The sequence below is a fragment of the Pagrus pagrus genome (genome assembly GCF_965226575.1).
Source record: "Pagrus pagrus genome assembly, chromosome: 19".
NCBI lineage: Eukaryota > Metazoa > Chordata > Actinopteri > Spariformes > Sparidae > Pagrus > Pagrus pagrus.
The window spans coordinates 17383133-17410341 of NC_140203.1; the positions used below are offsets into that span (position 1 = coordinate 17383133).

The 27209-nt window shown below is 39.5% G+C and overlaps 2 protein-coding genes across 6 annotated transcripts; one reads left to right on the forward strand and one right to left on the reverse strand.

Moving 5' to 3' along the window:
* Nucleotides 1-1935: 1935 nt before the first annotated feature.
* Nucleotides 1936-9900, reverse strand: LOC311275260 (progestin and adipoQ receptor family member 3-like). Its single transcript, XM_084383638.1, has 7 exons — nt 9746-9900; nt 8536-8778; nt 8281-8443; nt 6074-6229; nt 5726-5923; nt 5448-5538; nt 1936-4660 (listed from the first exon to the last, which is right to left on the reverse strand). The coding sequence occupies exons 2-7, from the start codon at nt 8730-8732 to the stop codon at nt 4521-4523; spliced, it is 945 nt and encodes a 314-aa protein (XP_084239764.1). The 5' UTR covers nt 8733-8778; nt 9746-9900; the 3' UTR covers nt 1936-4520.
* Nucleotides 9403-27179, forward strand: LOC311275259 (anthrax toxin receptor 1-like). Of its 5 annotated transcripts, none has more exons than XM_084383635.1 (20): nt 9403-9434; nt 10375-10467; nt 10921-11062; nt 12693-12923; nt 14214-14285; nt 15549-15620; nt 15766-15847; nt 16196-16300; nt 17317-17385; nt 18493-18573; nt 18666-18726; nt 19967-20062; nt 21258-21327; nt 24063-24141; nt 24267-24362; nt 24534-24584; nt 25414-25509; nt 25620-25793; nt 25968-26048; nt 27018-27179. In XM_084383635.1, the coding sequence occupies exons 4-20, from the start codon at nt 12799-12801 to the stop codon at nt 27054-27056; spliced, it is 1449 nt and encodes a 482-aa protein (XP_084239761.1). In that variant the 5' UTR covers nt 9403-9434; nt 10375-10467; nt 10921-11062; nt 12693-12798; the 3' UTR covers nt 27057-27179. The 5 variants fall into 5 exon arrangements, with proteins under 5 accessions (XP_084239761.1, XP_084239759.1, XP_084239763.1 ...); XM_084383633.1 differs by having other exon boundaries at nt 9412-9434; nt 10370-10467; XM_084383636.1 differs by lacking the exon at nt 9403-9434 and adding an exon at nt 9857-9937 and having other exon boundaries at nt 10378-10467.
* Nucleotides 27180-27209: the final 30 nt, after the last annotated feature.

Here is a 27209-nt window from a genome sequence, read left to right on the forward strand (position 1 = left end):
TCCCTGGAGCTGACCTTTTGTCACAAAGCAGCTAAGGCTACATTTCTAAATGAAAGTGTAAAAGACATCGCCACTTATTTAAAGTCAACTACTTGGAATACATTCTAAATTAAAATGTCTCCAAATTAACTTTGAATGTTCCAGAAATGATGATTAAACAACCTGAGCAGCTTTAAAAAGCAACACTGTGCTGCTGTGTCAGGCTCCACACAAACATTCATCAGTCCATGAGGTAACACACTCATGACTATCATTTGCTCACATAATTATCATACTTTTAACACTTAAGTTTGTCTTCTTATGCTCATAGTCATCCTAAATGATAGCACTGCTACAGCATTTCATGTGACTGCCCTTATAACCCATGTAATTATCTATAGCACAGTTACACATTGAGGTTAAGGGCCCATCATCACTTATTCACTGTAAAGATGCTGAACATAAGCAGTTTTTCTGCACCGAGACTGACAATGATTAAATATATTTACATAGATGAAAATGAAAAGTCATGCACGTGTCACAATGTACGATCTATGGCTCCTTTGATTACTGCAACAGAACAGAAAGAAAGAGTCTGTAAGGCAACTAAACATGATAGAAATAGTAGTCTACATAATTACTAGTCATTTTAATTCATTTAAAGCATGGACAGATTTGTCCAAAACACCTGTCTGAAGACCAAACCTATTTCAAACCTCAGCATGCTTAATTCCCACGAACTAACTCTAAAACACAAAGATCTGTGTCTTGGATCTGAAGTTCAAAGTTAAGGTTTCTTATAGGTATCATCAAACGGATCAACAAGCGCTACAAAGTTGAAGATATTTAAATTACTTCAAACTGCAAGAAAAACTCAACACGTGGCACAAAAGAGGAGCGTACACCAGGAAAACAATGTTTTTTCTGGTGATGCATTTCTCATAGAGCGATCGACCTCTGAGAATTGCAAGGTAAGGAAACAACTAGCCTGGCTCTGCCCAAATGTAGCTTAATAAAATCTACCTACATTACCAGTACCTCTAAAGCTCACCAATTAACAAAATATATCTTTTAAGTTCAAGTGTGGCATATGTCAAAATGACAATCAGCTCTTTTACAATAAGCTCACGTGCTGGAGCAGTGACTTAAAAACGCCCCAATAAAAATGTAAATTGTTTTTTCCCCTCAGTTTTTGTAAAGATTTTGTATTCAGAGGAGCTGGTCAGTGTATTGTGATATCTTAGTTTGGCATAGTTTCCCTCTTTACAGTCTGCTAAGATAAGCTAAGCTAAGCTAACCAGCAGCTGGTCACAATTAACAGTGGAATCGATCTTGTCATCTAACCCTCAGCAAGAATATGAATAAGCTAATTTCTGAAGATTGCTATTATAAAGGCAGCTCCAGTAGTCTCCTAGCTCAGGCTGATTTCCCACCCTGACTGTGTCACACACCCTTTGCGTACATATTCATCACTGGATGAGGTGATTTGTTGATGGACAGTTATTTGCAGCAACTAAGATAGTCTTTGTGCACAATCTTAATTAAAGTTACAGGAGTGTTTATGGTGTATTTCAAGCAGCTGAGTATGTGACTATGACTTGCAGAGTCATCAAGAAGTCCCTGTGTTTAACAAGCATGTCGAACTGCTAACTGAAGTGAATCACTCGACCCTGGGTGAACAGAAAACTCTCCACTCAGCAAGATTCACCTCCGTTAGACGACAATGGATGGACGAGTAGGTCAAACGAGGCAAAGGAAAAACATGGTTCCCACTCACTGAGAGAGACGGTGATATGACAAAAAACAGAAATGTTCACCCACATTTTCTTTGAACTCTTTAATGTAAATGTGCAACTTTTGTATCAATGCTGCCCTCTGTTGTTCACTAATGTGAACATCACTGTATGGAGAGTAATGATAATCCAAAAACAAAGGACGAAAGACTGAGCAGCAATGTATTTTCCAGCATTCTTTATTCATTCAAAATATTTAAAAATATATTTTCACATAGGCACTGAAATAAATATTATACATCTTGTAGGTCAGTGCCAGTGCTTTATCATATAAATGATATTCAAGAAAAACCCAAACACAGGATCAAACAATCATGAGATCATTCAGAAAAACGTCAGGCATAATAAATATGTTAATGAGAGGGGCAGTTCATGTTCAAGAATAAAAACAACACACGCTCAAAAAGGCAAAATGAAGTAAAGTAAAAACCATAATGGCCTTGTGGTGTAACAGCGAAGATGATGTCGGTCCAAGTTTGATCTTTTTCTTTAGATTTTTGTTTCCTTCTGGACCAAAAAACAGCATGAGTGTATACGGTGTAAATACTCAAAGATAATAAGGCAAATGCAGTACAAATGTGATTAAAACTATGTAAAAGTACACACAAAACATAACACTAAACATTTAAATACATAAGTGCTCCAAACACTGACCTTATTTAAACAGCTTCAAGTAGACAATGATGATTTAACACGCTGGCAGCCTTTATGATAGAGAGGACATCTGATAACTGATCATCACTATGGCTGATGCAGTCAGTGAGAACTTCTGTTCACTGAGCTCTCAGCACAAATGTGACTTCATTGTCTTTATCGAACAACTCAAGCTATTGTTAAAGAGTAATATCATCCAAATTACCTTTAGATTCATAGAAACATTTTTTAATTCATGAGATAGTTTTTGTTTTACAACCCTGATTCCAATAAAAGTTGGGACGCTGTGTAAATCATAAACAGAATGCAATCATTTACAAAGTGTTGCCATGTAGTAATGTCCTTTATATGTGTTTCACAAGGTGTCTAACCTCACCCCATCTTTGATTGTGAATGACTGAACCTTTCGACGATGCTCCTCATACCCAATCCTGATACTATCACCTGTTACCAATGAACCTGTTTACCTGTGGAACGTTCCAAACAGGTGTTTTTGGAGCATCACACCACTTTCCCAGTCTTTTGTTTCCCCTGTTCTGTTTTCAGTTGATTTTATTTAGACTTTATACAGCGTCCCAACTTTTTAGGGGACTGTGGTTGTTTTTGCTCAGGTTTTTAAAACACTTTCTAACAGACATACAGTACAGCTGTCCTTAAAAAACTGTTAGAATCATGTTGTTAATGTCGTTCTTCAATGTTTTAGACGCCAAAACCTAAATTCCACCTTCACCTTCATTGTATTAATCGCACAATGCATAAAATCAAAACTATGTTTACCCTGTAAGGATAAGTTAAAGATAGTTTTGTTGTACTTTGGATGAACCACAATATTTAAACACAGCATTGTCGGTTCAATGGAAATCTCAACTTTAAACTTGTTTACTGGCCAGAATTTGATTTCAGTTTGATCTGATTTATTGTGCGTCTACAAACGAAAGCTGTGATGGGCAAATTAGGTAAACTAATAAACAAATAAGACACCAAAATCATGCAACATGATGTCAGTAGGCCGATGTGTGGTGGCAATATGAAGGGATTTAGCAATAATTTCATAACTTGCCTTGTAATGGCAGGCCTGGTTTACTTTAAAGATTAAATCCAATATTGACAATTATAGCAAAGGTGATGATGACTATACAACATGTTGATTAACTGTCTCTGTCACATACTGTGAGGGCAATGTAAAGAGTTATTACAGTATTTTTTTCTTGAACTGCCACCTTAATTGTTGCAAAGAACAAACACACAAAATTAAAAAGACACAAATCAAGAAGTGCTAAGAAAACAGTGTAGTCTAAATAGGGTTCCCACATTTTTTTTTTGTACATGTTCCAGTTTGTTCGTTGATTAAAATATTTGTTCAAAAGCTTCAAATACTCGATTCACAGTGTTGAATTTCCAGTTGTCATGTTTTTTTTCTCCTCTGCTTTCCACCTTTCAAGACATTTCATACAATCTAGTCCTGTAGGAACTGATAGATGAAACTAAATTAAATGCAAAAAAAGTCCACACAGGCTATGTTTGTTTGATTCAAAAGAATCCCTATAGATAGATTTTCAATACTTCTGTACAAAAAACATGATAACCAATTATCAACCAATTAAAAAACACCAAACGTTAGTCAGTTTCTACAAAAGAATTCCTGTTTCATGCATTGATCATAGTGATTACGGAGCAACATCGAGTGTTATTTTCTGTCCATCAGTGTGGAGCGGCTACATAACTTTTGACATCAGTTCAGCTTCTGTTAAGAGGATTTAAGATTTACTGGAGCTCCTAAAAACTCTTAGCTGGCATCTTCAGTTAGAGACAGAAGATTTACAGACGATACTGGTCTTCAACAGCTGGCCAAGGTACAAACAGTCCGACAGTAACCAACGGCTCAGTGAAAGCTACTGTCAGACTCTCGGTTTCAAACCATAGGAGATAATAGTCAGGAGCTGCTGGTAGTTAGTGGTAGTTAGGTTGTAACTTCTAACCAGCAGCTAACTGGTAAGAAGTCTTTGAATAATAACATAATGAGTTTAACTGATCTCTACTAACAATTAGCCTGCATCTGATTGCCTTCCCATCACAATATTTGATCAGTTTAACTTAGCTGCTGGTCCGGGTGGGGCAGGCCTGGCTGTGTCTGAATTGCATGATGTTCACGGCTGTCTGATGCCACCAGTAAAACATCACCACCACCAATATGTGCCACACCTGGTGGCTGGCGCCCAAGTAGTTCAGCTGGCCTAGAAGAGGACAGGAAATACAAGGCTCAAAGTTGTGTTTTGTTTATTATCATACTTACATACATACTTACTAACAGAATTAAATCAGGAGATGACAAAGAGCAGAGGGGTGAGTACCAAAGTCCAAACTTTATAGGCAACATGGAAAGGGCTCATTAAAGTGCTCAGAGAAAAAATGGAGATTTGAACATCTACAACTGAATGAACTGGCAAACTCCATCTGCTGATGACAGTTATGTGATGTGATGGGCTGAGACAACGTATTCATCTTGTTAAGGAGCGGTTTCTTCGATCTATCGAGTGACCTAAATCCAGGTAACGTATACAATAATTAGCTTGCTAGCTATCCTGCTTACATTAGTTACCTAAAATATCAAGAAAAATATGCTTTAGGTTGCTCAAGTTTGATGGTTTCAATTGAAAGCGAATGCCTTTTGCAGAACACTTTGAATGCAGTTCAGCACCCATTACTCCACTATATCTTATCATAACAAATAGTTGTTTGAGACCACGTGCTTTTGTTCCAGACCACACATGTTCAAACCATCTTAAACCTTGAACTGCAGCTTAATGCTGACAAAATAAAATACAGTTAACACTGGGAAATATATTTTTTACTTTGCTTAATAATAGTCATTGATACAGTCACTTTAATTGCTGAATTCTTCTTCTGGTGACCAAATGTCTCAGTTGGTTTAAAGCTCCCCACTTCAGGCCTGTACACACACCCAGAGAGAGAGAGAGAGAGAGAGAGAGAGAGAGAGAGAGAGAGAGGAGGAGGACTCACCAGGGAAATAGCGTTCAGGGATCTTGGTGACGTAGAACAGGAAGGCAGATCCAGCAATCAGGTACATCACTATCACACGAGGCAGGAACAGCTGCACACATAATAAAAACCACGTTTGTAAGACAGAACAGAGAGGAAGAAAATGCTGAGATTCAGGAGTGAGGAACACTCTTAATAAAACTGCTAATTAGTATATACAGAGGTGTAAAAACTTAATGTGAGCATACATCAGCACACTTTCACTATGCTTGTTTTCTACTATCACTGTACTTCCTCACCTGTACGACATCAGTAGAGAACCCTCCGTTGAGCCAGACCCAGTGACATGCAGGGATCACACTGATTCCAGCCACACAGCAGAAGATCGTCACCCGTATCCGTCGCCAGTCGTTGCTGAGGTAACGAGGGTGCACCTGAGCACAGAAGACGGCCAGGATCAGGGACAGGACTGTCAGCAGGTAGACCTGTCGCCAAAACTGCAAGACGGGACAGAAACCAATTAGATACAGTCTTATCAGAGCTAGAGCATCCGTTTCTATAAGTCTATAATATCTTTTACTTTATTCTTTATTCTATCTGAATCACTGTCGTACAAATCACTTGATATTTTAAGTGTGCACACTTACAGCATTACAGTAGAAAGCGTAGAAGATCCCAGGTACATAACAGCCCAGGATGCCAACAGAGATGCCTGCGTAGTCTAACGCCAGCCAGCGACGGCAAGTCTTCTCTGACCGGTGGCACGAGAACAGGTGATACCCCACAGAACACAACATGCACACCTGGGACGAAAACACACCGTAACATTACAGTCTGACACCTTATCCACAGTCAAATTGAAGCACTTTTCAAGCTTTTTTAAAAGAAGCATTGTCAAGCTCTCCAGCAACTTACATCAGTGGTTAATTACATGTGCAGGCAACAATTTTGCCAGTATTAGACTTTGGAGACAAACTCTATACCCATGCGGCAGTCTCGATCTTGAAGCCATGGGATGCTATATAACATAGCGCAGTGCATTTTGATGCAGGTGCTGGGTTTCAAACTCACCACTGTGTTCTGTATAGCACTGTTGGTTGGCCCTTTCTGGGTCAACGGAGGAAGCAACATAGTATACTTTGTATTTATAAAGCACTGACTAGTAAACTCCCTTTGTACTCGAATAGTCTTTTGTCATCAACAACCTGACACATGAAACTGGATCTCATGACTGGATCACACTAACAATGCCAAGGTATAGGTCAGAATGGGGGAAGGCTGCCTTCAGTATTGCTGCAGCCATTATGTGGAAAAACTTTCAAGCTTTCCTCTCTGGTATCATATGGTGTATTTTCAACGAGCTAGTGGCCAAACTGCTCAAGGAAAATACTTGCAGTTGTTAAAATTGTGCGCATATGTGTTGAGTTATGGGCATGTACTGTGTGTATATGTGTAAATCAATGTGTATGTAAATATGTATAACTGTGCTTATATTTGTAGAGTTTCTTTTTCGTTTTGTAGTCGCCGCCCCCTTGAAAAAGAGAGTTTGGTCTCAGTGGGTCCTCCCCACTAGGATAAAGGATAAATGAAATAAAAATACATATTTTTAAAGACATATACTAAAAATGATTATTTCACTTCATCACATTAAATCAGATGTTACTGTACTATAAACAACAAACATTATGTTTTGTGAGCGCATTCTACAGAAGGATGACAAAATGAAGGAAAACACAAAAAAGATTTTTCCAAAATGTGTCACCGGTCTGTCAGTAGACTTAGCATCCTAAACAACCTGTCTGAGCCAATATAAAAATACATATTATGAATGTATTACAGTTACAATTTCAAGCAGTTTCAAGCACTTTATGCAACATATAAGTACTTTTCAAACCTTGAAAACATCACATAAAATACTAGTGTTTTGAAGGATTTCCAGCACTTGTACAAACTCTGTGTTTCAAGTTTTTTTTAATAATATAATTTATAGTTTCATCAGATAAACTTTTGTTTGACTTTTTTGATTGGAAGTCAACAAAATCCTAATACATGAGCTTCTCAAGAAACAATAGTTGTAAAGACAATCCAGACACTCACAACATGTACTGATACGGACAAAGAAAGGGGTTTAAGAAGAAGGGTGGTAGGCTAACACTACTACACAATGCATACTACACAACATACTTACTGACATTACCAATCCCATTATCAGCTTCTACGCAACCTACAACACAAACGGTTCACAGCTAACACACAGACAATAAACATCGTCTCTACAGAGAACAATTCCACAGCTGCCAATGGGGACTCTGAACTACACTGCCACTCCTATTGTAGCTCTTTGTAATACACTGAGCCCCACCTTTACAACAGTAACAGCTACACACAGCTTACACACCTGGTAGGCAGAGGTGAGCTGAGTGCACCTGTGGCAGGAAACGTGAATCGACATGAATCAGTTTGTTAAGCCATACAAATACACTGTAACACAGGACACTGTGTAGATTATTTCACATATCATATATTTCACACACAATATTTACAGCTGTACAAAATGAAGAAGCCACTAGAATTACAAGTAGTTAAATTACAGACACTTGCAGATCATACACATTCTTTCTGTAAAAATAAAGGCTGGAAGGACTGAGGAGACCTTATTTTAGTAAACCTAAACCATCTGTATGACCCAAATCACAGCACTGCTCTTATCGACCAACGTCTTCGTATTCAGTTTGATGTCTTAACAACATCACAAGGTCTGGATGAGGGTACAAGACTTTCTCAAATGTCATTAACTTTTCCAAGAGAGGGATTTTCCACCCTATGTCACCCTCACTAGCCAAAAGAGTCTTACCTGGAAGCAGAACAGTCCTATAGTGTAGATGACATAGTCCTCTCTGTTAGCTCCAGAGGCTGGCAGTACTGAGGAGAGGTCGTTGACCCCCAAAGAGAAGAAGAGCAGGAAACCCAGAAGGTGGCTCCAGATGTTCACCGTCTCATTGGACATCATAAAAATACTGTGATAGAAATGAAGAAACAAAGATTGAATGTATTGTAGAATATGTTAAGTAAGTCTTAAATTCTAATTTAAAAAGTGTGTATTTCCCACCTCCTCAGGCAGAGTTTGGAGGGCAGGTGAGCCCTGTAGCCGTCCGTGATGTAGGGGTTTTCTTTGAGGAAGAGGGGGATTTGTTCGTAGGTGTACAGTCTTATTCTCTGGGGTATTAGCACGGGCCAGTGCTGGTAGCTGCCCAACTCGATGTAGTGGGCAGTCTTCAGCAGCTTCTGGGGCATCTTCAGCAGCATCTTGTCCTCTGCTCCTCTGGTGCAAGGCAAGCTGGGGAGGTTAAGGCTGAGGTTGGAGAGAGGGAAAGAGAAAACACCGGTTAGTAAGAGGCGCTGGCTTCAATTACATCATTTGAATTCTGGTTGTATTGGTTAGACTAGTTTGTCAAGTAACAACAAAGACATTCAAGAGAAGAAAACGGTGCAAACATGTTGTGCTTATGACATGACTTCTGGTGTTGACTAGAAGTACTGCAGTACCACAGTGTAGACATAAATACTTGCATTTAAATCCTTACTTAAGTAAAAGTACATATGTATTGGCTTACAATACCAAAAGCATAAGTACTCTTTAAGCAGAAAAGGGCCATTTCAGAATAAAATACATCACAATCAATCAGTGAATAAATCACTGCATTGCGTATAATAAATGTCATAATTTATTAGTTGTTTTATATTTTCTATAAACAATATGAGTCTGCAAATTAACTTCTGTTGTTAAATAAAAGTAGTAGAGTAAAATGTATAATATTAGCTTCCTAAATGAAGTATAATATATCATTAAGAAACGCAATACTCAAGTAAAGTACAAGTACCTCAAAATTGTACTTAAGTACAGTATTTAAGTGAATCTACTTAGTTTCATTCCACATTTAAATACGTGTATTAATGAGTCTGGAGTCAACGTTTTAGGATAGCTGAATAGGACTTCACTGTTTACAGGTAAGCTAGCTAAAGCTAACGATGTCATTGATGTTGACTGACTCCTTCATCCACTCAATGGCATTTGTTTAGCTACCACTCTGTTACCACCACCCGACATGTTGACTCTTCAGCTCAGACACTAACATCTCTTCCACTTTGAGATAGAGGTTTTTTAAATAGCATTGCAGGACACACTGACATCTTCAAACTGCATGTCCGACCGTTATGTTATTGTCGAGCCATGTTAGCATCCGGGTAACGTTATGCTAACCTTGACAGACATTATTCTAGCCAGCTGAGCTGATTGAAAACGGGGTGACAAAGCTCACCGTTAGTCGCGGTCCGACTGTCGATATCCTGGCTCAGATAATTCAGCCATATCCGGATGGCTATGAAGCTGGCATTGCGGTAAAAGATGATCACATCTTGTTACAAAGAAACTCCGCTACTGAATGCAGCAAGTCTTCTTCTTTCTGGTGTTTACACTAAACGACGACACCGTACGTTGCTGCGACCAACTGGTGGGTGTGGAGAACTGCACCTGTAGCCATTCATTCATTCATTCATTCATTCATGAAACAAGATCATTTCCTGAACTTTCCTGCAAAATATCTCTTGAATCCCACATTAAATTAATTTCTCAAAGGCTTAGAGTTAAGTCTGTTTTGTCTAGATGAGCATTACATGTCCTGAAGCGCATTTTATTCTAGTGGTTTTAAGCAGATATCTCCACCAAAGCTGCAAAGAAGATCACGCCCTTGCTTTTGGCAGCAGTTTAATTACAATGCAGATTGTTTTCTGGCTGTATAAATGCTTTTCTATTTAATAAAGCAGACTTGTGACCACACCCTGCAATTTCATCTGTATTGTTTTTGATGGAAGGGATTGGCTGTGGTTCAAGCTTCATCAGCAGTGGTATGAAGAAACACCCTCTGTTTTGTTTTTTAAATGAGGTCAGCAGAGCATCTGGCGATCCCTCCTTACATCAGCAAGACAGTTGGATTGAAAAGGTTGCATCAGCATCCCACATCATAAAATCCTTTAGTGCACAGTGAGTATCTTCCTTAAAGCACAAGTTCACCCAAAAATTAAAAAATTCAGTTGTCATCTACTCACCCTCATGCAGACAGAAAGTTGGCCTCTAGAGACTTGGATTAGGCTGGATGAGCTGTACGAAGCCATTTTACGAAGTGCAGTATGTGACATTTGGCCACCTGTGGAAATCATACTCAGAACAGACAGGGGGCAGCATATCACTAGAGTAGCTGTTAACTGCTGTTAGCTAGTTAGCTCAGTTAGCCGTGCAACTAGCGGTCCGAACTGTACTTTTGTGGAATACGACTTTCCACCGGCATTGGGTTGATCAGTGAATGACTGAATTTCCATTTTTGGGTGGCCTGTCCCTTTAAAACTGCTGCAATGATGAATTGATGCTCTCTGTCTTTCCTCATGTTTTCACTCTGCAGTTGTGTAAAATGTTACATTTTTGTCTTTGTTATAATAGCAAGAACTGGAGGGAGCATGCAGCGTGAGTTCCTCTCCTGTCCAAGAACCTCACCCAAGAACAAAGCCCGGATCACATAATCCAGAACAGCCGTCTGTGATATCCCAGAGGGATCCCAGACTGTAGCACAAGATTAGACACAGTAAATGACATTTGCTGACACACTGACTTTGGTATGTTATTATTTGAGTTGTTTACTGTCATGACTTCATCCTACTCAAAAGTTACAATTAAACCTACTGGGAAGCCACAGGCAGTCAGAGCACTGCATCCCTGCAAACACAATGAAATATGTAATTACAGCACAACACTGGAAAAGAACTACTGGAAAGAACTGTTGATCATCTTAGATTGAGGACAGTTGTGTTGGTGTTGAAGGGACGTGTGTTTAATCACAAGCCCAGTCTGCTCTCTTGAGACAAAGGAGTCTCTCTCGGACTCAGCTCTCGGACAAGTCACCATGTGGAAACAGGCTCATGCAACAAACTGCAAATCACTCTGACATACCAAGGACGTTGTGTTAGCATATTCAGTTCTGATGTTCCATCTGCAACAGATTTACAGGAACATGATGCACTTATTTGTCCTGAAGTGAAAACGGTCGAGTTCATTTTTGGGAGAGTGATTTATGAGTCAGTGAGTTTTGTATTAAGCCACTGCTGAATTGTTCAAAGACTGAGAAGGAATTTTTTTTTTTATTTAAAATTCTAAAAAAAATTTATTATTGAAAATTTCCTCCCTTCACCTCTTATTCAAAATACAGTGATATTTAAAGGTCAGAGTTTCCTTAGTAGTTATTTTAAGTCTGTCATTCTTTGTACTGTTATCCCAGTCATTCACTATTTATGCCAGCTGCTGTGGCAACTGAAAGTCAAGTCTGAGTGGCCTCCACAAAACAGGAAGATGAAAGGATATGTCTTTCAAAATAAAAGCATATTGGAGTCAGACATAAAAGAGGAATAAAATCACATTGAATAAAACTTTTTGAAGATTTTCTTTTCACATATTCCCTATAATTTTATTGTAGACTTTTTAAAACATGCAAGACATGAAATTACTTTCTTTTTTAATGAGTTATATTTACTTAATACTGATTTACTTTAAACTGTTTCTTTGTGTTTTAGAAATCTCAATTTACATTATTTTGTTAATGTACGTGCCTGAAAATCTATGCAGGCTTTCCACAGTGATACAAAAAACAAAGCTTTTAAAAAAGAAAAATATAATTTGGTTGCAATCAATTTATATAGACTGTACCATTATTTTCTTTACACCTTCACTGTAAATAATTGTCATATTTTTTTTATTTTCCCTGCATGCTTTATAAACTATTTTAATACAAATATTTCATATAAACTGTATTCATTCTAATTGTATGATTTAGGTTGACTCATATAAGATCTGTATAAAAGATCTATATAAAATATAGATTTTGGCCTGAACTAAAAGAAAGGAAAAAAATAAATAAATGAATAGAAACAAATAAAAGCCTATGAAATAAACAAAAAGGTGAATATTTTAATGGCATATTACAGAATTCAGCCATATTTATAAATGTATTACAGCAGTTACATTAATGGTGGTACATTGCTGTGTTGCTGTCTGTGGTCTACTTTGAAGAGTCCTGGGGGAAGCTGTGTCTCTGTGTTACTGCTGCTGCTGTGACAGCAGAGTGCAGCAGCTGTGCGCCCTGCCCAGTTTACTTCATTAAGAGCTGCTGTCAGAGCTCACAGCTCCAGTATGTGTGTGTCTCTGTGTGTGTGCGCCTCCAGTCAGCACTGGTCCAACATGTGATCCTCCGGCCTGATGCTGTGAACAGTGATGAAGGACTCGGACTGTAGCTGCATGGGCTGACTGCTGATATGAAACACATGGATTATGGATCGGATATGGATGTGTTGCCAAATCCTACTTCTTCTGTGTGTTACTGTGAATTCATCGCCCCATGATGGCGACGAGGCGTCCTGTGATGGAGCGTTTGATATTTATTTTGTCCTAGACAGGTGAGTGGACACACACACACACACTGTTTCTGTCTGCATGTGTGTGTTTGTGTGTTTGCATGAGCCAACAGAAACAGGCCAGTGTATTAATGTAATATTTGTAACCTCACTGCAGAGACTCAGTCCTCTCCTTGTATGGCTGTGTTTAGTTTCCATGTCCCTCTGCTGCCTCACTGCAGGTTTGACAGTTTGTTTTAATCTTTTCTCTTCTGAACAACAGTGTGTGTGTGTGTGTGTGTGTGTGTGTGGCGTTAACTTGGAGAAAGTTGACTTTCAGAGCCTCCAGAGTTCCTCAGTGTGTTATGTTGTTGCTAAGTATGAACAAACTAAAGTCCTGAACAGCACAGAACACAATGCCAGATTCAGTTTTCTTTTCTCTGTTTATTCTGTGCAACAAAAGATTAAACTGACCAACACCCATTGTGTTTGTTTTGTCTTTAAGCATGTATAATACTTTATTTCTGTTGGGATGGAGGGACTTGAACAAGGGAGCTGCAGGGAAGTTTTGGGAAACATGGTCAAATGGGAGATTTCATACATAAATCTCCATAATTATTATCTTTTTTGCACTTGTATTCCTGTTTACATGTATTTATTATCAGTAATGCTTTATATCGAGGTCCTGGTAGTAAGCATCAGCTAATATGTAATAAGAATTTATTAACCTTAACTCTCACTTTAGATCCAGTAGCTGCAAAAAGCTTAGTTATCTGTTAAAAAATGCATAGTTAACGGTCAATAAATATCAACATCAAACATGTATGAATCTTAACAAAGCAACAATAAAAAGCTTCGTAAAGGTTCAACAATGGCATGAAAGATAAGTTTGTAAAACTCAATAACTGTTTGTAAACAATTATAAGAAACTCATAAGGCTTTTAGAAATATTCTAAAGCATTGATCGCATATTGAGGGCTTAAACAATGTCTTTTCAAATCAGTTTGGGATTTTGGGGCTTCCAGTGACTTGGATTCTGCCAGATGAGCTTGTGTTTTTTCCTGTTGTATTTTTACGTTATAAAGTAAGTCCTCATCTACTTCAGTTGTTTAGGAGAATGCTGCAACTCTGATTTGTGGACTTAAAAGCTTCACCTGACTCTCCATTGGCATGGGAGTGAGTAGATTGGTTTTAATTAGGTTTGGTTCTGATTGAAGGACCATCCCTTGTTTTTTCTCTACATGTGTTGTCCTCATGGTTTGGCGTGCTGCCTGTTTAATCTTGTGTTGTGCTGTTGATGTTTCATGTTTGGGTGAGTGTGACTTATCTCTCCGGTGCTGCCTGTTTTTGCAGGTCGGGCAGCGTGTGGGGACACTGGGATGAGATCTATGGATTTGTGGAGCAGCTCACCAACAGGTTTGTCAGGTAAGTAAAGCTTCTGTTGTGTGTTTTCATATGTTGTGATGTTATTCCTCTCTGCTTTCTCCAACCCCTCTTCTCTCATCTCCACCTCCATAGATTTTAAGGGCATTTAAACAATAAAAAGAATTAGAAAATGTGAAATAGTACAAAACTGTTCAGTCAAAAATGAAGTTAAAATTGCTATACAGACAGCCCAGCATATTAAATGTGAACTAGAGTCATACATCAGAGATTACACTAATAAAAAAGACTATTTAAAGAGTGGGGAGTCGTTATAGGTCTTTAAATTACAGAACAAACAGTAGTAGTGAGTAGAAAAGTAGGCCATGTCTATTTTGGGCAGCAGACATCATACAGGGCCACCAACTACTCCAAAACCCTTCTGGGTAATGGTGCAGAGGGTGTGTGATATCTTTAGGTTTAATAGAGGGTTGCTAAATATGAGAGTAAAAAATCCAGCCAGATGTTGAAGGTGGTGCTGACCACAACAGACAGTCCTGTCCCCCTCCACAGCCTGAAGAGTAGAGCAAGGAAGTAACACTGACGGGGGTTAGGGGTTCAGTTCCCTACTGTGTGGAAATCAGTGGGTGAGCAAGGCACTGACATTGTACCATGTTGTGTAGTGATATAAAATTAATTAAAATAAGACATTCAGAGGTTTAATACATGACACCTTTGATCATGTTGAACATTAATATAGCAGCAAACATCTATATGCTATGAAGAGATATAGTGGAGTAATAGCGTCCTGAGCAAAGGTAAGATAACATTCCCTCTGTGTGTGTTGTAATCTGAGCTCCTCTGTCTGTTGTTTTTCATACCAGAGCCAGCCCCGCATTGATGTCAGTGCACGTGTGTGATTCTTGAGAGAGATAATTGATTGTTGAGTCTCATTCAGGTCCTCGACTGCACCACCAACCCAAAGCATCAGTGTTTAACTACCTGTGAATGAGACCCAACACTCAACAGTGTTTCTCCAGAAGTCTTTACTGCACCTTTAATTAAATGAAATGTTGCGTGATGAATGATAAAGCAACATTATGTAGAAATTTTTGTGTGGCCATTAGAAAGTACGGAGGTTTGATGTACCTCCACACTGGCTTCACTTGGAAGCTTCATCCACATTTTATACAGTCGATCAAAGTAAAACGTTGCGGCCGTGAAATGTGTCTGATGTTTCTCAGAGTCTTTCGATGTGGTGCCGAGGGGCAGCAGCGTCAGCGGATCCAAATCTGTTGATTCACAAGCTTCCTGTGTGTGTTTCAGTCCCAGGATGAGGGTCTCCTACATCGTCTTTTCAGCCAGAGCAGCTGTAATACTGCCACTAACTGGAGACAGGTACCTTCTCCAATTCTTAAACCTCCCTCTCCATCCTCCTCCTCTTCCTCCTCCTCACAAAAAAACACTGATAACCACATCACACAGAGCTCCTATCGGTCTGTATTTACACTGTGTTTCTGTGTTCTGTGATCTGGCCGTGCAGGTCTGAGATAGATGAGGGTTTGGAGAAGCTGAGCCAAATCAGACCTGCTGGTGAAACGTACATGCACGAAGGCATGAAAGCGGTAAGTGCTCTTATCTGACATTATGAATACCTGCCAGGAGAATGTCACTGACACTTAATTATTTTCAACATGAACTGCCACTAGTTCATTTGTTCCCTACTGCCACTAATGCTATCAGATGAGATCAGACCACTGAAGTAGATGATGTGTTGTCAGATAGTTCAAGCAGCTCCAGTGGGGCCTTGTGACAGAAAATGTTTCAGCAAACCAAACATAAAACAGTTAAAGTGTCATGACTCTTTCAGAGCTGCATGTGTGCACAGTGTGTGTGTGTGTGAGCTGTACTGAAGGCTGCTCTTTAGACAGAGATGCATCCCACTTTTCTATAACTGTATTTTCACTCATCAGGTGTCCGAGCAGATGAAGGCACAAACTTCACCGTCATCCACCATCATCATCGTTCTGACTGATGGCAAGCTGGAAATCTACCCCTACGAGCTGAGCGTACAGGAGGTATCGAACACACACACACACACACACACACACACACACACACACGTACACACAAAGACACACTTGAAAATAATTTGAATGGTAGAAGTAAAAAACTATGTGAAAATGATGCTGTGTGTGTGAAAGAGATCAAGTTTTATGACTATTTTCAAGCAGCCATTGACCTCCATTCAAGCACAGTACAAAAAAACCCCAATACGTTCTACAGTATGCTCCAGTTTTTATTTGGTTTGTTGTTAGTGCGCTCCGTTTTCCCCTGTTTGTATTTTTAGGTTGTGCTCATGAGCTTTGTGCTTTTTATTGTTGCTGTTTTTATCACTTGTGTTTCACCGCTGCACAACCAAACTCTTCTAACAGTCGCAAGGCTCTGCATGTTGATTCTTTTACCACGATACATGAACTGTGCCAGTTGCTACTTTGATAAAACACAAGTATGTATCACTAAAATCTCATAGCGGGCTTATTCAGCTACGTTTTTTTAGAAGGACCAAATTTAAAAAACAAAAAACAACATGATGTGCAAATCTATGTCTGAGCTGTAAAGATTGAAATGTTATTCACTGTTTTTCTGTTTTTTTTTCTCTGCTTTTTTTTTATTTATTATTAGTTGACAATTGAAAAACACTTGTTATACTGTGTATACAAAGTCCAGGAAAAATCTTAGAAGTAGGTTGTCAGTTTGATTCTTATAAAAAAATACCTCTGCTTAAACAGACTGCGTTTTTATTAAGAGTATTTTTATGCTTAGCAACAGTCATAATTAATAAAAATAATTAAAGGGCCAGGTTGTTTAAGGGTTGCATTGGGCCAACAGGTCCCCAGTTGAATTGGTCTGTGTATTAGTCTTCTCTTAAGTGATAATATAAAAAATATAGGATTTAACATGAATGAATTTTAAAATCATACTATACTATATCATCATATATGATCTTTTATCAATTAACTCCTTTCTATAAACATAAACGTGGGTTTACTGTTTGTCTGTAGAAGCAGAAATTTGTGTTTGTGCTTCCCAGGCTGACAAAGCCCGAGGGTATGGAGCCCGGGTGTACTGTGTCGGGGTCATGGACTTTGACCACAAACAGGTAGGAGGACTTTCTCGTTAGTTTCACGTGGTGGCCTGTGGGAAAGAGACACTTCTCTCTCTTCCTGACAGTGTTGGCTGTTCAAACATTGAGTTTTTATTTGTCTTTCTGTGTGTCAGTGTGTGTGGGTCAGAAGTTCAATAGACCGCTCTGTTTTTGGCCCAGATTTATCAACTCACCTTGACCTCATTGGTTAATCTGTTAGAGTTCAACTGAAACCCCCCGAGGACAGAACAGCACGCAGCTGGCAGGGATTTGTCGTTTATTCTGCATTTAGTTTGTGTAAAAACAAGGAATACATTTCGGTTAGAGTTCCCATTTCCTTGGAGAGACTTTGATTCCTTCCCGAGCAGGTATCGGGTAACTGAAGGGAGTGTTGTGTTGGTAATGAAAACACTAAACTCAGTGAGGATGAAACCTTGTTTTCTTTAATGCTGAATAAGAATGAACCCAAATGCCTCCTGCTGACTGTGTTGGGAAAGGAATACAAAAACAGGCATTAGCCATTGCTCTGCAGTCAGCATGGGTCATATTGATCCTTAATAAGATTTACAGTGCAAAGAAAAAACATGTAATTACATTTGTTGAGAAATATAACACTGCAATTTTTCATTTAAAGTGGCACATCCCCCGCCCCGAATCATTCATGCATTAATATGGTTTGTTTTGCTGTTGCAGCAGCTTGAATCACATCACTTTCTATCAGCATAATAAGTATTAATAAGATGTCTGAAATGCTTCACAGTCCTATAAATCATGACTGGGGAAGTCCTCAGTAGTCAGCGGGTGCAAGTGTTCTTCGGCCCGGTTAGTGACCGAGTGTACTTTGCAGCCGAGGAGGAAATAATTACATCACTCTAATTAGATAATGCCAGACGAGCTTCCTGTTCTGCTATCGTTAAAGCAGGAGATGAAAGCTACAGCCAGCCGTCCGCATTTTTCATCTCCTATAAACCAGCTCTTCCTCCCTAAACACTGCTGAAGCACTGAACTGAAAAAAGCAAAAGACCTCCCTGAAAGGAGGCAAGAAGTTGAATGTAAAGTTCGTCATATATTCATGACATATATCAGCAGATAGTTAGCTATTTCTATACTGTTGTTTTACAGCTTGCTGAAATAGCAGACGGCACGGAGCAAGTTTTCCCAGTGCTGTCCGGGTTTCATGCCCTCAAAGACATCGTCAACTCGGTGAGGTCACATCACAAAACAGTCGTTGGCTCACGGTGTGAGAGTACAGACTTACAACATGAGCTGTTACCATTATCTTTGTCCCCACACAGATCCTGAAGCAGACGTGCGCAGATGTGTTCACAATAGAGCCGTCCAGTGTTTGTGTGAATGGTAAGTTAGTGGGGAAGAGTTTGTTGCATCTATGCAGATAATATATGGTGGAAATAAATCACGTCCTTATGTAGAATGATATTTTAACCACACCAGCGAGTGAATGTTGGTCTGTTGGTTGGTTCAACAGAACCAAACTACAACATTGCAACAAAAATTGGCTGTATTGCTGTGAACATTTTGTACCTACAGATTCATGAAGCTTAATAACTTTGGTGATCTGCTGACTCTTTTAACTGCCACTATGAGGTTGACATTAGTGCTTTTAAGTGAAAGTACTCAACAGCTATTGGATGAATTGCTATGAAATTTGGTACCCATGCTCACGACCCCCTCAGGATGATTTGTAACAACCTTCTAGCACCATCATCAGGTGAAAACATGAATTTGTCAAATAATTTTATTAATGGCCAAAACTGATGACACTCCCATCAGCCTCAGTTGTACAGTACACTGTGTTTAATGCTCTTTAGCAAAAGTTAGCATGCTAACAAGCTTAATTAAGATGGTGAACATGATAAACTTCAGTGTAAGGCCATCACAACGTCACCCATTGGTTTGTGGACTACCGTTTTGTTGCCTCAAGTTTGGCATTCGGTCGTTGCCATCTGGGTTTTATGGAGCCAGAAGAGACCATTTTGAGCTGGGGAGCGCTCACTGCTGCACCTCTATCCTGATGGTGGCGATTTTTCAATCACTAGGTAGCCACGCCCTAAAGCATACCCTGCTTTATTGTCCTTTTTTCCGCTAAATGAGACCATAATTTACTAAATGAACATCATGTTGCATTTAAGAAAACTTGAAACTAGTGACTGAGACCAAAAACTCACAAGGAAAGTGTTTACTGAGGGTAATAAATCAAGTGAGAAGTAGGATCATTTTCTCATAAGCTTACATACAATAAGACTTCTTTTGAAACCAGAGGAGTCGCCCTCTGTTGGCCATTAGAAAGAATGGAGGTTTGATGTACCTCCACACTGGCTTCACTTGGAAGCTTCATCCATATTTTATACAAACAATCAATAAACATGGTACCTTCTCTGCATTAGCATTATGAGCATATTAATATATTGAAACTGGCATTTGGCACAAAGCACAGCTGTGCCCAAGAAGCCTCACAGAGCCTCTTGTTATTTTTAATTTGCTCAGTTACCACACTTGCTGATTAAGAATTGCTGTGTCTGTAAGCTGCAGTGGAAGTAAAACGTCACGGCTGTGAAATGTGTCTGATGTTTCTCAGAGTCTTTCGATGTGGTGCTGAGGGGCAGCGGCTTCAGCGGATCCAAGAGGACAGACAACGTCCTCTGCTTCCTCACTGTCAATCAAAAGACATACAGTCAGTAAATGACACACACTCACCACACTCATCACATGTGATATACAGCTTGTTTACTTACCAGTGATGCTTCAAACGTGTGCCCACATGCGACTGCGGGATAACATCATCTATGAAGTGAAATGTGATACGACGTGCAGATTTCTGTGTTGCTGTGGAAAGTCAGAGTCATGATGTCCAGAAACAAACAGAGGCTGCTTTTTATTGACTTCAGCCCGGAGAACAGAGGAGACATTATGAGAGCAGGGGGAGGGAGAAGATCTATGTCATTAGTCTATTAACAGATTCGAGGGAGGGGGGTCACTGGGAGGACATGACTGTATTTTATCTTTGGTTTCTTCTTCTAACTGGCTTGTTTTTTATCTGTTTTGCTGGAAATTCCTGTCACTCTTTCCTTTGCTGCCTGCAAACTCATTATGTACACACAGAAATGTAACATCTAGACATCAGAGTATACACTATTGCAGCTACACAAAAAAAGGACCCAAATGCAAGACACACAAACAAAAAGTAAGCTTTAATGAGCTGATGTGCAAAATCCGAGCAATAAAATGAAAGGCAACGTAAACCTGGCAACAGAAAGGCAGGCAAAGGAATATAGAAAAGTTAACAAATCTGAAGATAAACCAGAAGCCGCAGAGAACAAAGGGCAAACACAGAGGACACACAGGGACAAGGGAAAAAGGAACCGGCACAGGAACCCAGGAGCTGCAGGACTGACATGAGGACAAAAACAGAGGAACTGACAAAGAATGAGGGGAAAACACAGGCTGGAATACACAGCACTAATCAACAAATGTAACATGGGTGTACACAAAAAAAGGAGCGGGAAAAAAGGACAAAGACAGGAAGTGGACATGAGGACAGGAAGACGCATGAGGATATAACTACAAAATAAAACAAGAAACATGAAATATCTCAACCAAAAACCCAAACCACGACACATACCACCTTCTCTTGGAGTAAAATTAGACAACGCACCAAAGACTATGATTTGAAACTTACCTTTCAGGAGTTAAAACGCCATCAGCACCAATTGTTTTGGCCACCGTGAGTGCACAAAGAGGCAAAATTGATGTGTTGACTGAATTATTTTTAACTTGTTTTAGGAAGTTTTGCATTTTTTTGCAAGAAACTCCCGTCTTTATAGGCAGAAACAGTGTCTCAGTGTTTGTCTGTCTCTGTTTCTTCTCAGACCAGAAGCCGACAGTAGTTAGAGACGGACATCTGCTGTGTCCTGCTCCTGTTCTGCACGAGGTCGGACAGTAAGTCAAGTCACACGCGCACACACACAAAAAGTTTGTGACCCTGTGTGAAACTGTAAACAAGCTGCCAGTGGGAAAAAACTGAGCCTGATTATCTTTCTATAGATAAAAAATGTCAAACTCTAATGAAAAGTCTAATTAGAATTATATTATTGTATCCTCACATTCTGATCATTGTTAAGCAGAGTCAATAGTGCATTGTTGCAGTCACACACAAATTAAACAGTAGCCACAAGAATTTCTTAATCTACAGCTGAGAAACCACACTTGTGTTTCAACACTGAAAATAGTGAGTGAAGCTCTCATTATGCACGCTCACATGATCCGGCCTTTGTCCTTGTTTTTCTCCGGGCTGCATCAGCCTTTTCTCCAATACTGAGCCTGTGTTAAACATAAATCCAAAAGAACAGGATTTTTTAAAAAAAAGGAATAAAACATTTGTGGAAAGCTATTTGGCATGACATCATTTTATAACATCACGACTGTGGTATTTTTCTCTGACAACACTGGCTCTGACCCAGGCACATAAAGAAAAGTGCATCATCGGTCCAGTGGAGAGCAATGGTGTCCCACCAGGACTACACTGAGGTGTGGCAACATTTCACAGAGATGATGGATCAATAATGCAGTAATGTACAATCCTAACTTTCTCCTGCTAGTAAATTAAAACAACGATAAAATATATGTGTAGATCCGCACTGGGCCTGAGCAAATGCAGCAGGTGGAAATTAGAAACTACAAATGTGTTCAGCAGAGAGAGAAGCCAGAAGAATGTTTACAGGAGAAATATGTGCGAACAGCTCAAAGTGTTGGATGATCTGAAGCCAGTCCGACCAGAATAAATATCTGTGGCATTTAGAGAGCGAGCCAAAGCTGATTTAACTTCACCCACTTCAGCGCTCCATCCCTCGCTCCCTATCTGTCCCCAGTCCTCTCTCACTTTCCATCATGTCTCGCCCACTCTGTAACACTCCCTCCTTCCAGAAACACTCATGCGTAGTTTGTATAACTCAGCAGGGACAAAGCTGAAACAATCTCAGTTGAGTCCAACCTTAAAAGTTGGAACCAAAACAATATTAACTGCATGCTGTAACGGTGAACGAGGAAATCTGATCCCCAAAATGATAAGAATATGAATGGGAATGGCTTCCTATTTCAGTGAGTCAATGTTTTTTGCACTAATGATGCGGTGGGAATGTCAACAGGGAATCTGATAAGGTTACCAAAAAAACAAGTTGTAAAAGGTACCCAGAGTCATACTGGAGTGAAGGTAAAGACATTGTGTGAAAATATAATAATCACCCATACCAAAAGTACTTGAGTAAAGGTAAAGTACCTATTTAAGTCTTAAAAGTGCAAGTAAAAGTAAAATTAGAATATAATAAAATGAATTAATTATTAAAGAAATCACTAATTTGACTCTGATGCAACATGCAAAGTTATCAAATTAGTTTAGTGAAGTAAAAGTACAACATTTGCCCCCAAAACGCAATGTGGTTAAAAGAGTTTTAAAGACTTTTAGGAAGAAATTCAAAGTGTAATATTTACAATATTAATGAGGTAATAATACAAACTCAGAAATATGTATTTTTTCCATAACTGAATAAACAAGCTGTTCTCACAGGAAGATAAGGTCCAGAACACTGTTTGAAGCTAGAAAGGTGGCAGGGTCCGCCACATATAAACAAAGTAAAACACTGCGAAATTGTGTTGTCCTTTAAGGTCAGTTTGTTTATTCAATTCATTCAGTTGTGAAAACAAAGAGAGTTTGTTTATTTAGTTTGTTAAGGCATAACAAATCAGTCAATGAAGATCTTTCTCTTCTGATTAAAATGTCTTCCCCAAGACTACACAGTGCACCTTTTAGTACAAAGTAGCAGAAAATGGAAATACTTAAATAGTATCTCAAACCACAAACTTGTACTTGAGTAAACTTGTATTCCATTGTGTAGTCCATGAGGTCTTATATTAAAAAACTATGAATAATCAAACAAAATTGCTCTGTTTTACGTGGTGTCACTTCAGCCCCTTTTCCACTGAAGCAGCTCTGGTTCCTGAACCACTTCCATTCAACATTTTCTGTTCTTCTTTGTTTTCAACTTCAGGGCGTGGAAAACCTGCTATTTTTGGTTCCAGCTGGGAGTCAACTTTTTGGTTGAAAATGCTGCCAACGGTTCAAAATTAGGTGCAAACCGGAGCAGAACTGGTCCCATTTTGGTGGAAAAAGGATGCTCATGAAAAACCCTTTCAGCCGCAGGCCAAAGACTCTGTTATGGCCCCCTGTTTTATTAGCTACAAATATGAATGAACTGCACATAACCAGGACTATTTGACAACTGACAACAACTATTTTATAGATAGATAGAACTGTGAAGGTGTCAGACAACTGCAACTGCAACAGCCTCATTATTAATAAATGACACAGGTGAGAAACTGAGGAATGACAGCAGCAAACATTTACTCAGACTAACTTATCAAACCACGTCACTGACCTTTGATGGTTCATAGGGCTCAAGGTTAGTTCACTGAATCATCATAATCATAATCAACTATTCAGTGAATATTGGGAGGAATGACACAAATAGCCAACGGTGATGCTCACATGTTGCTTGGATTGTTCTAACATACTGTACAACGAGGGCTTACAACTAAGTATGATAGTTGTAGCTGATAATAATAATAAGAGGTGTGCTGGACCTTGTTCCTCTTCTTCTGATTCTGTCTGATAATTGCAGATCGATTGAGGTGCTGGTCAGCCTGAACAATGGACAATCCTACATCTCCAGTCCCATCACCATCTACGCCACAACATGTGTGAGTAGGTCGCCGATAATTACAATTGTCAAACAGTCAACTGTTACCCCTGTGTCCCTGAGGAGGAAAACTTAGGTGTGTGTGTGGTGTAACATGTGCAGCTGATTAGTGTGTGTATATTTCAGTCTGATGGGACCTGGGTGCTGTGGTTGCTCTTGGCTCTGTTGCTGTTGCTGGCTCTGGTCCTGCTCTGGTGGTTCTGGCCTCTCTGCTGCACTGTGGTGAGTTTAAGGTCCATATAAGTGCCAGTTCAGGTCCAGCGGAAGCATGAACCATAATTCAGTGCCATTGTTATTTAGAGAGTAGGCCACTATTTGAAGTGTTAGTGATTCCTTTAGTAACACTACGATAACTGTAGTGTGACTGTTTATCCCTCATATTGTTTCTTACAGGTGATCAGAGACCCGCCCCCGGATCGCCCGCCTCCTCCACCTCCGGTCATTGTGAGTAAACAGCAGACTTTTGCCTGTGACTAGCGTGATTCTGAAGAGGTCCAAACTTTGTACAAAGTTGTAGTGAGACCAACACAGTTTGGCTCATAGCCCTCATCAGAGTCATCATCTCGGTTTTCTTTCTTTTGATCTCAGCACAATTTGTTCATCAGACATGATGGTCTGTTTAGCACAAACCTAAATTATGAACATATTGTGAGGTAGAATTTAACCAAAAGTCAAGAAGTTCAGGCAGATTTGATGGTCTCCCTGAGGAGAAACGTTTTTGTTTGTGAAGTGTGATGATTCAAAGGGCCAGTAATTGCAATGTAATGTTACATGTAAGAGGTTATGTTCTTGTCTGATGAATGTTTCACCATTGCAGCTGTATTTTTAGTGTCTTATAAGTCTACATGGGCTGGGCACTTGTATGTGCATGACACAACTAACCACATCAGTGTCATGCCCCTCTTTAAACTCTCTTGTTAATGAAACCCCCCTTTTTTTTATTGCTACCGAGACAAGAAATTTGGAAAAAAAAGTTTTACTTTTCCAAGAGAGGAAACAGTTTCTGAATAGATCTCAATGGTCCTCGACAGTTTATAGAGCAGCATCTTGTGGCTGTTAGTGGTACTGCACGACTTGAGCACTGGCTTCAGTTTCCAGCCATCGTGGTCACGGTTTGGTGTTGACTCATTTAAAGATGTTTGTCCCAGCAGTAAGTATAGGTGAGACTGATTGACTTGGCCTAAAATGTAGATCCTCATTTCTATTTAGTAATATTATGGAATTTTGTATTAGCATTTAAAACTTATTTCAATGTCCTTTTGTTGTTTTCAAGGATCCAGAAGAAGATCCTTTGCCCAAACACAGATGGCCGACAGTGGACGCTTCATACTACGGAGGCAGAGGTCCTGGAGGAATCAAACGCATGGAGGTAAATAAAAATGTGCTAATTGAGGAAAACTTCAGCATTTTTAATGACAAAGTGTTGACAAACACACACACAGTGGTATGTAAGTGCAGTGACGTACCCATGGTCTGTAGGTGCGTTGGGGGCAGAAGGGGTCCACAGAGGAAGGGTCACGACTAGAGAAAACCAAAGACGCCGTGGTCACTCTGCCAGAGGGGGAGGAGGAGCCCATCATACCCCGACCCCCACCACGACCTCCTCCGGTCTACAACCCCCCGCCACAGTCCAAGTGGTACACCCCGATCAAGGTGAGACGATAGTGTCATAAATAATCACAAGTCATTATTGTTCACTCTTTGAATATTGGCAGATATTGACTGCGTTAAGGCTTATGTGTCACTGCTGTTCCTCACACACATTCTTAATCTGTATTTTTATGTCTTGTTTTTCACTGAATCAACTCGATCTCACTCGACCCTCAGGGGCGTTTTGATGCGTTGCTGGCATTACTGAGGAGACAGTACGACAGAGTGGCAGTCATGAGACCCACATCTCAGGACAAGGTAAGAAATATCTGCAGTATTTCCCTCCAACTGTCAGTCAGATGAAAGAAAACACTGCTGCCAATCAATTCAGACTACTTTGATTATCATTTATTTCTTGGCTGTCTGCAGTCACAAAGAAGTTTTTGACATTTTTTTATGTCACCAGTTAATTTGATTAGAAAATGAACCACCCTCTTGACTCCACAGTGCTTTGATTAGATAATAACAGAAAATAACAGCCCAATTTCCCCCTTCTAATTATATATCCCAACAGTCAAATTACCAGTTTACTGAATCAACCCAGCTGTTATAGATAACAGTCTGAATGTCAGCACTTGTGCAGTGCGTCATCAAGCCGGCTGCAGGCCCTCCAATGATCCAGGATTGTTTTCCTCTCACTGTATTCACTGATCTAAATCTGATGATTTATCGTCATATTTTGTCTCTGTGTGAAGTGTTACATTGATCAGGCTGAGCTCAAAGGAAAAGCCAACATTTTGAGCAAACATTTCGTTCGCCGTTCCATGCAGAGTTTGACACAGCTTTAAAGGATGGCACATTTTCACAATGTGGTCAATTGTTTAAATACATACATCCCTTCATATGTAGAACAGACCACATTTTCCTTGTTTTAAACTCTGTTCCTGTCTTCATTTATACTTTATACTGCCAATATTACAGACAATGGATCATGGTGGCTTGCATTTCTGGTAATTTGGATAAATTGAAAGTTCCATATTATGCTGATTTTCAGGTTCATACTTTGATTTCGGTTGTCTACTATAAAATGTTTACATGCCATTTTTTGCAACCACGACTGTAGTCCTGATGGCTCATTTAAAGACGGTTTTTGAACACAAACCTGCTTTATAATCAACAAAGACATGGAAATCTCACTTTCTAGCTTCAAAACACAACATGTATCACCTTTGATTTGCTTGTGTTGTTTTAGGTATATATTACATATTTGTCTTTTGTTGTCTCCAGGGCCGCTGCATTAACTTCACCAGAGTTCAGAGTCACTGATGTTCAAACAAGACGTTCAACACTTCTCACTTTATTCCAGTTTTTGGCCAAAGATGACTGACATATGTACACTCAAGAGATTAACTGTTTCAGTGTGTGTTGTAAATAAATGTTTTACTTATATTCTTGTGTTGTTATTGTATTTCAAGTTGG

Coding starts and splice junctions, on each gene's coding strand:
- LOC311275260 (XM_084383638.1), bottom strand. CDS start 8,732: ATGCTGCTGAAGATGCCCCAGAAGCTGCTGAAGACTGCCCACTACATC. Junction 8,444..8,535: donor TCCAAACTCTGCCTGAGGAG/GTGGGAAATACA, acceptor TTTCTATCACAG/TATTTTTATGATGTCCAATG. Junction 5,539..5,725: donor TCTCTACTGATGTCGTACAG/GTGAGGAAGTAC, acceptor TTATGTGTGCAG/CTGTTCCTGCCTCGTGTGAT.
- LOC311275259 (XM_084383635.1), top strand. CDS start 12,799: ATGGATCGGATATGGATGTGTTGCCAAATCCTACTTCTTCTGTGTGTT. Junction 15,848..16,195: donor TGCACGAAGGCATGAAAGCG/GTAAGTGCTCTT, acceptor TTCACTCATCAG/GTGTCCGAGCAGATGAAGGC. Junction 24,585..25,413: donor CTCCTCCACCTCCGGTCATT/GTGAGTAAACAG, acceptor GTTGTTTTCAAG/GATCCAGAAGAAGATCCTTT.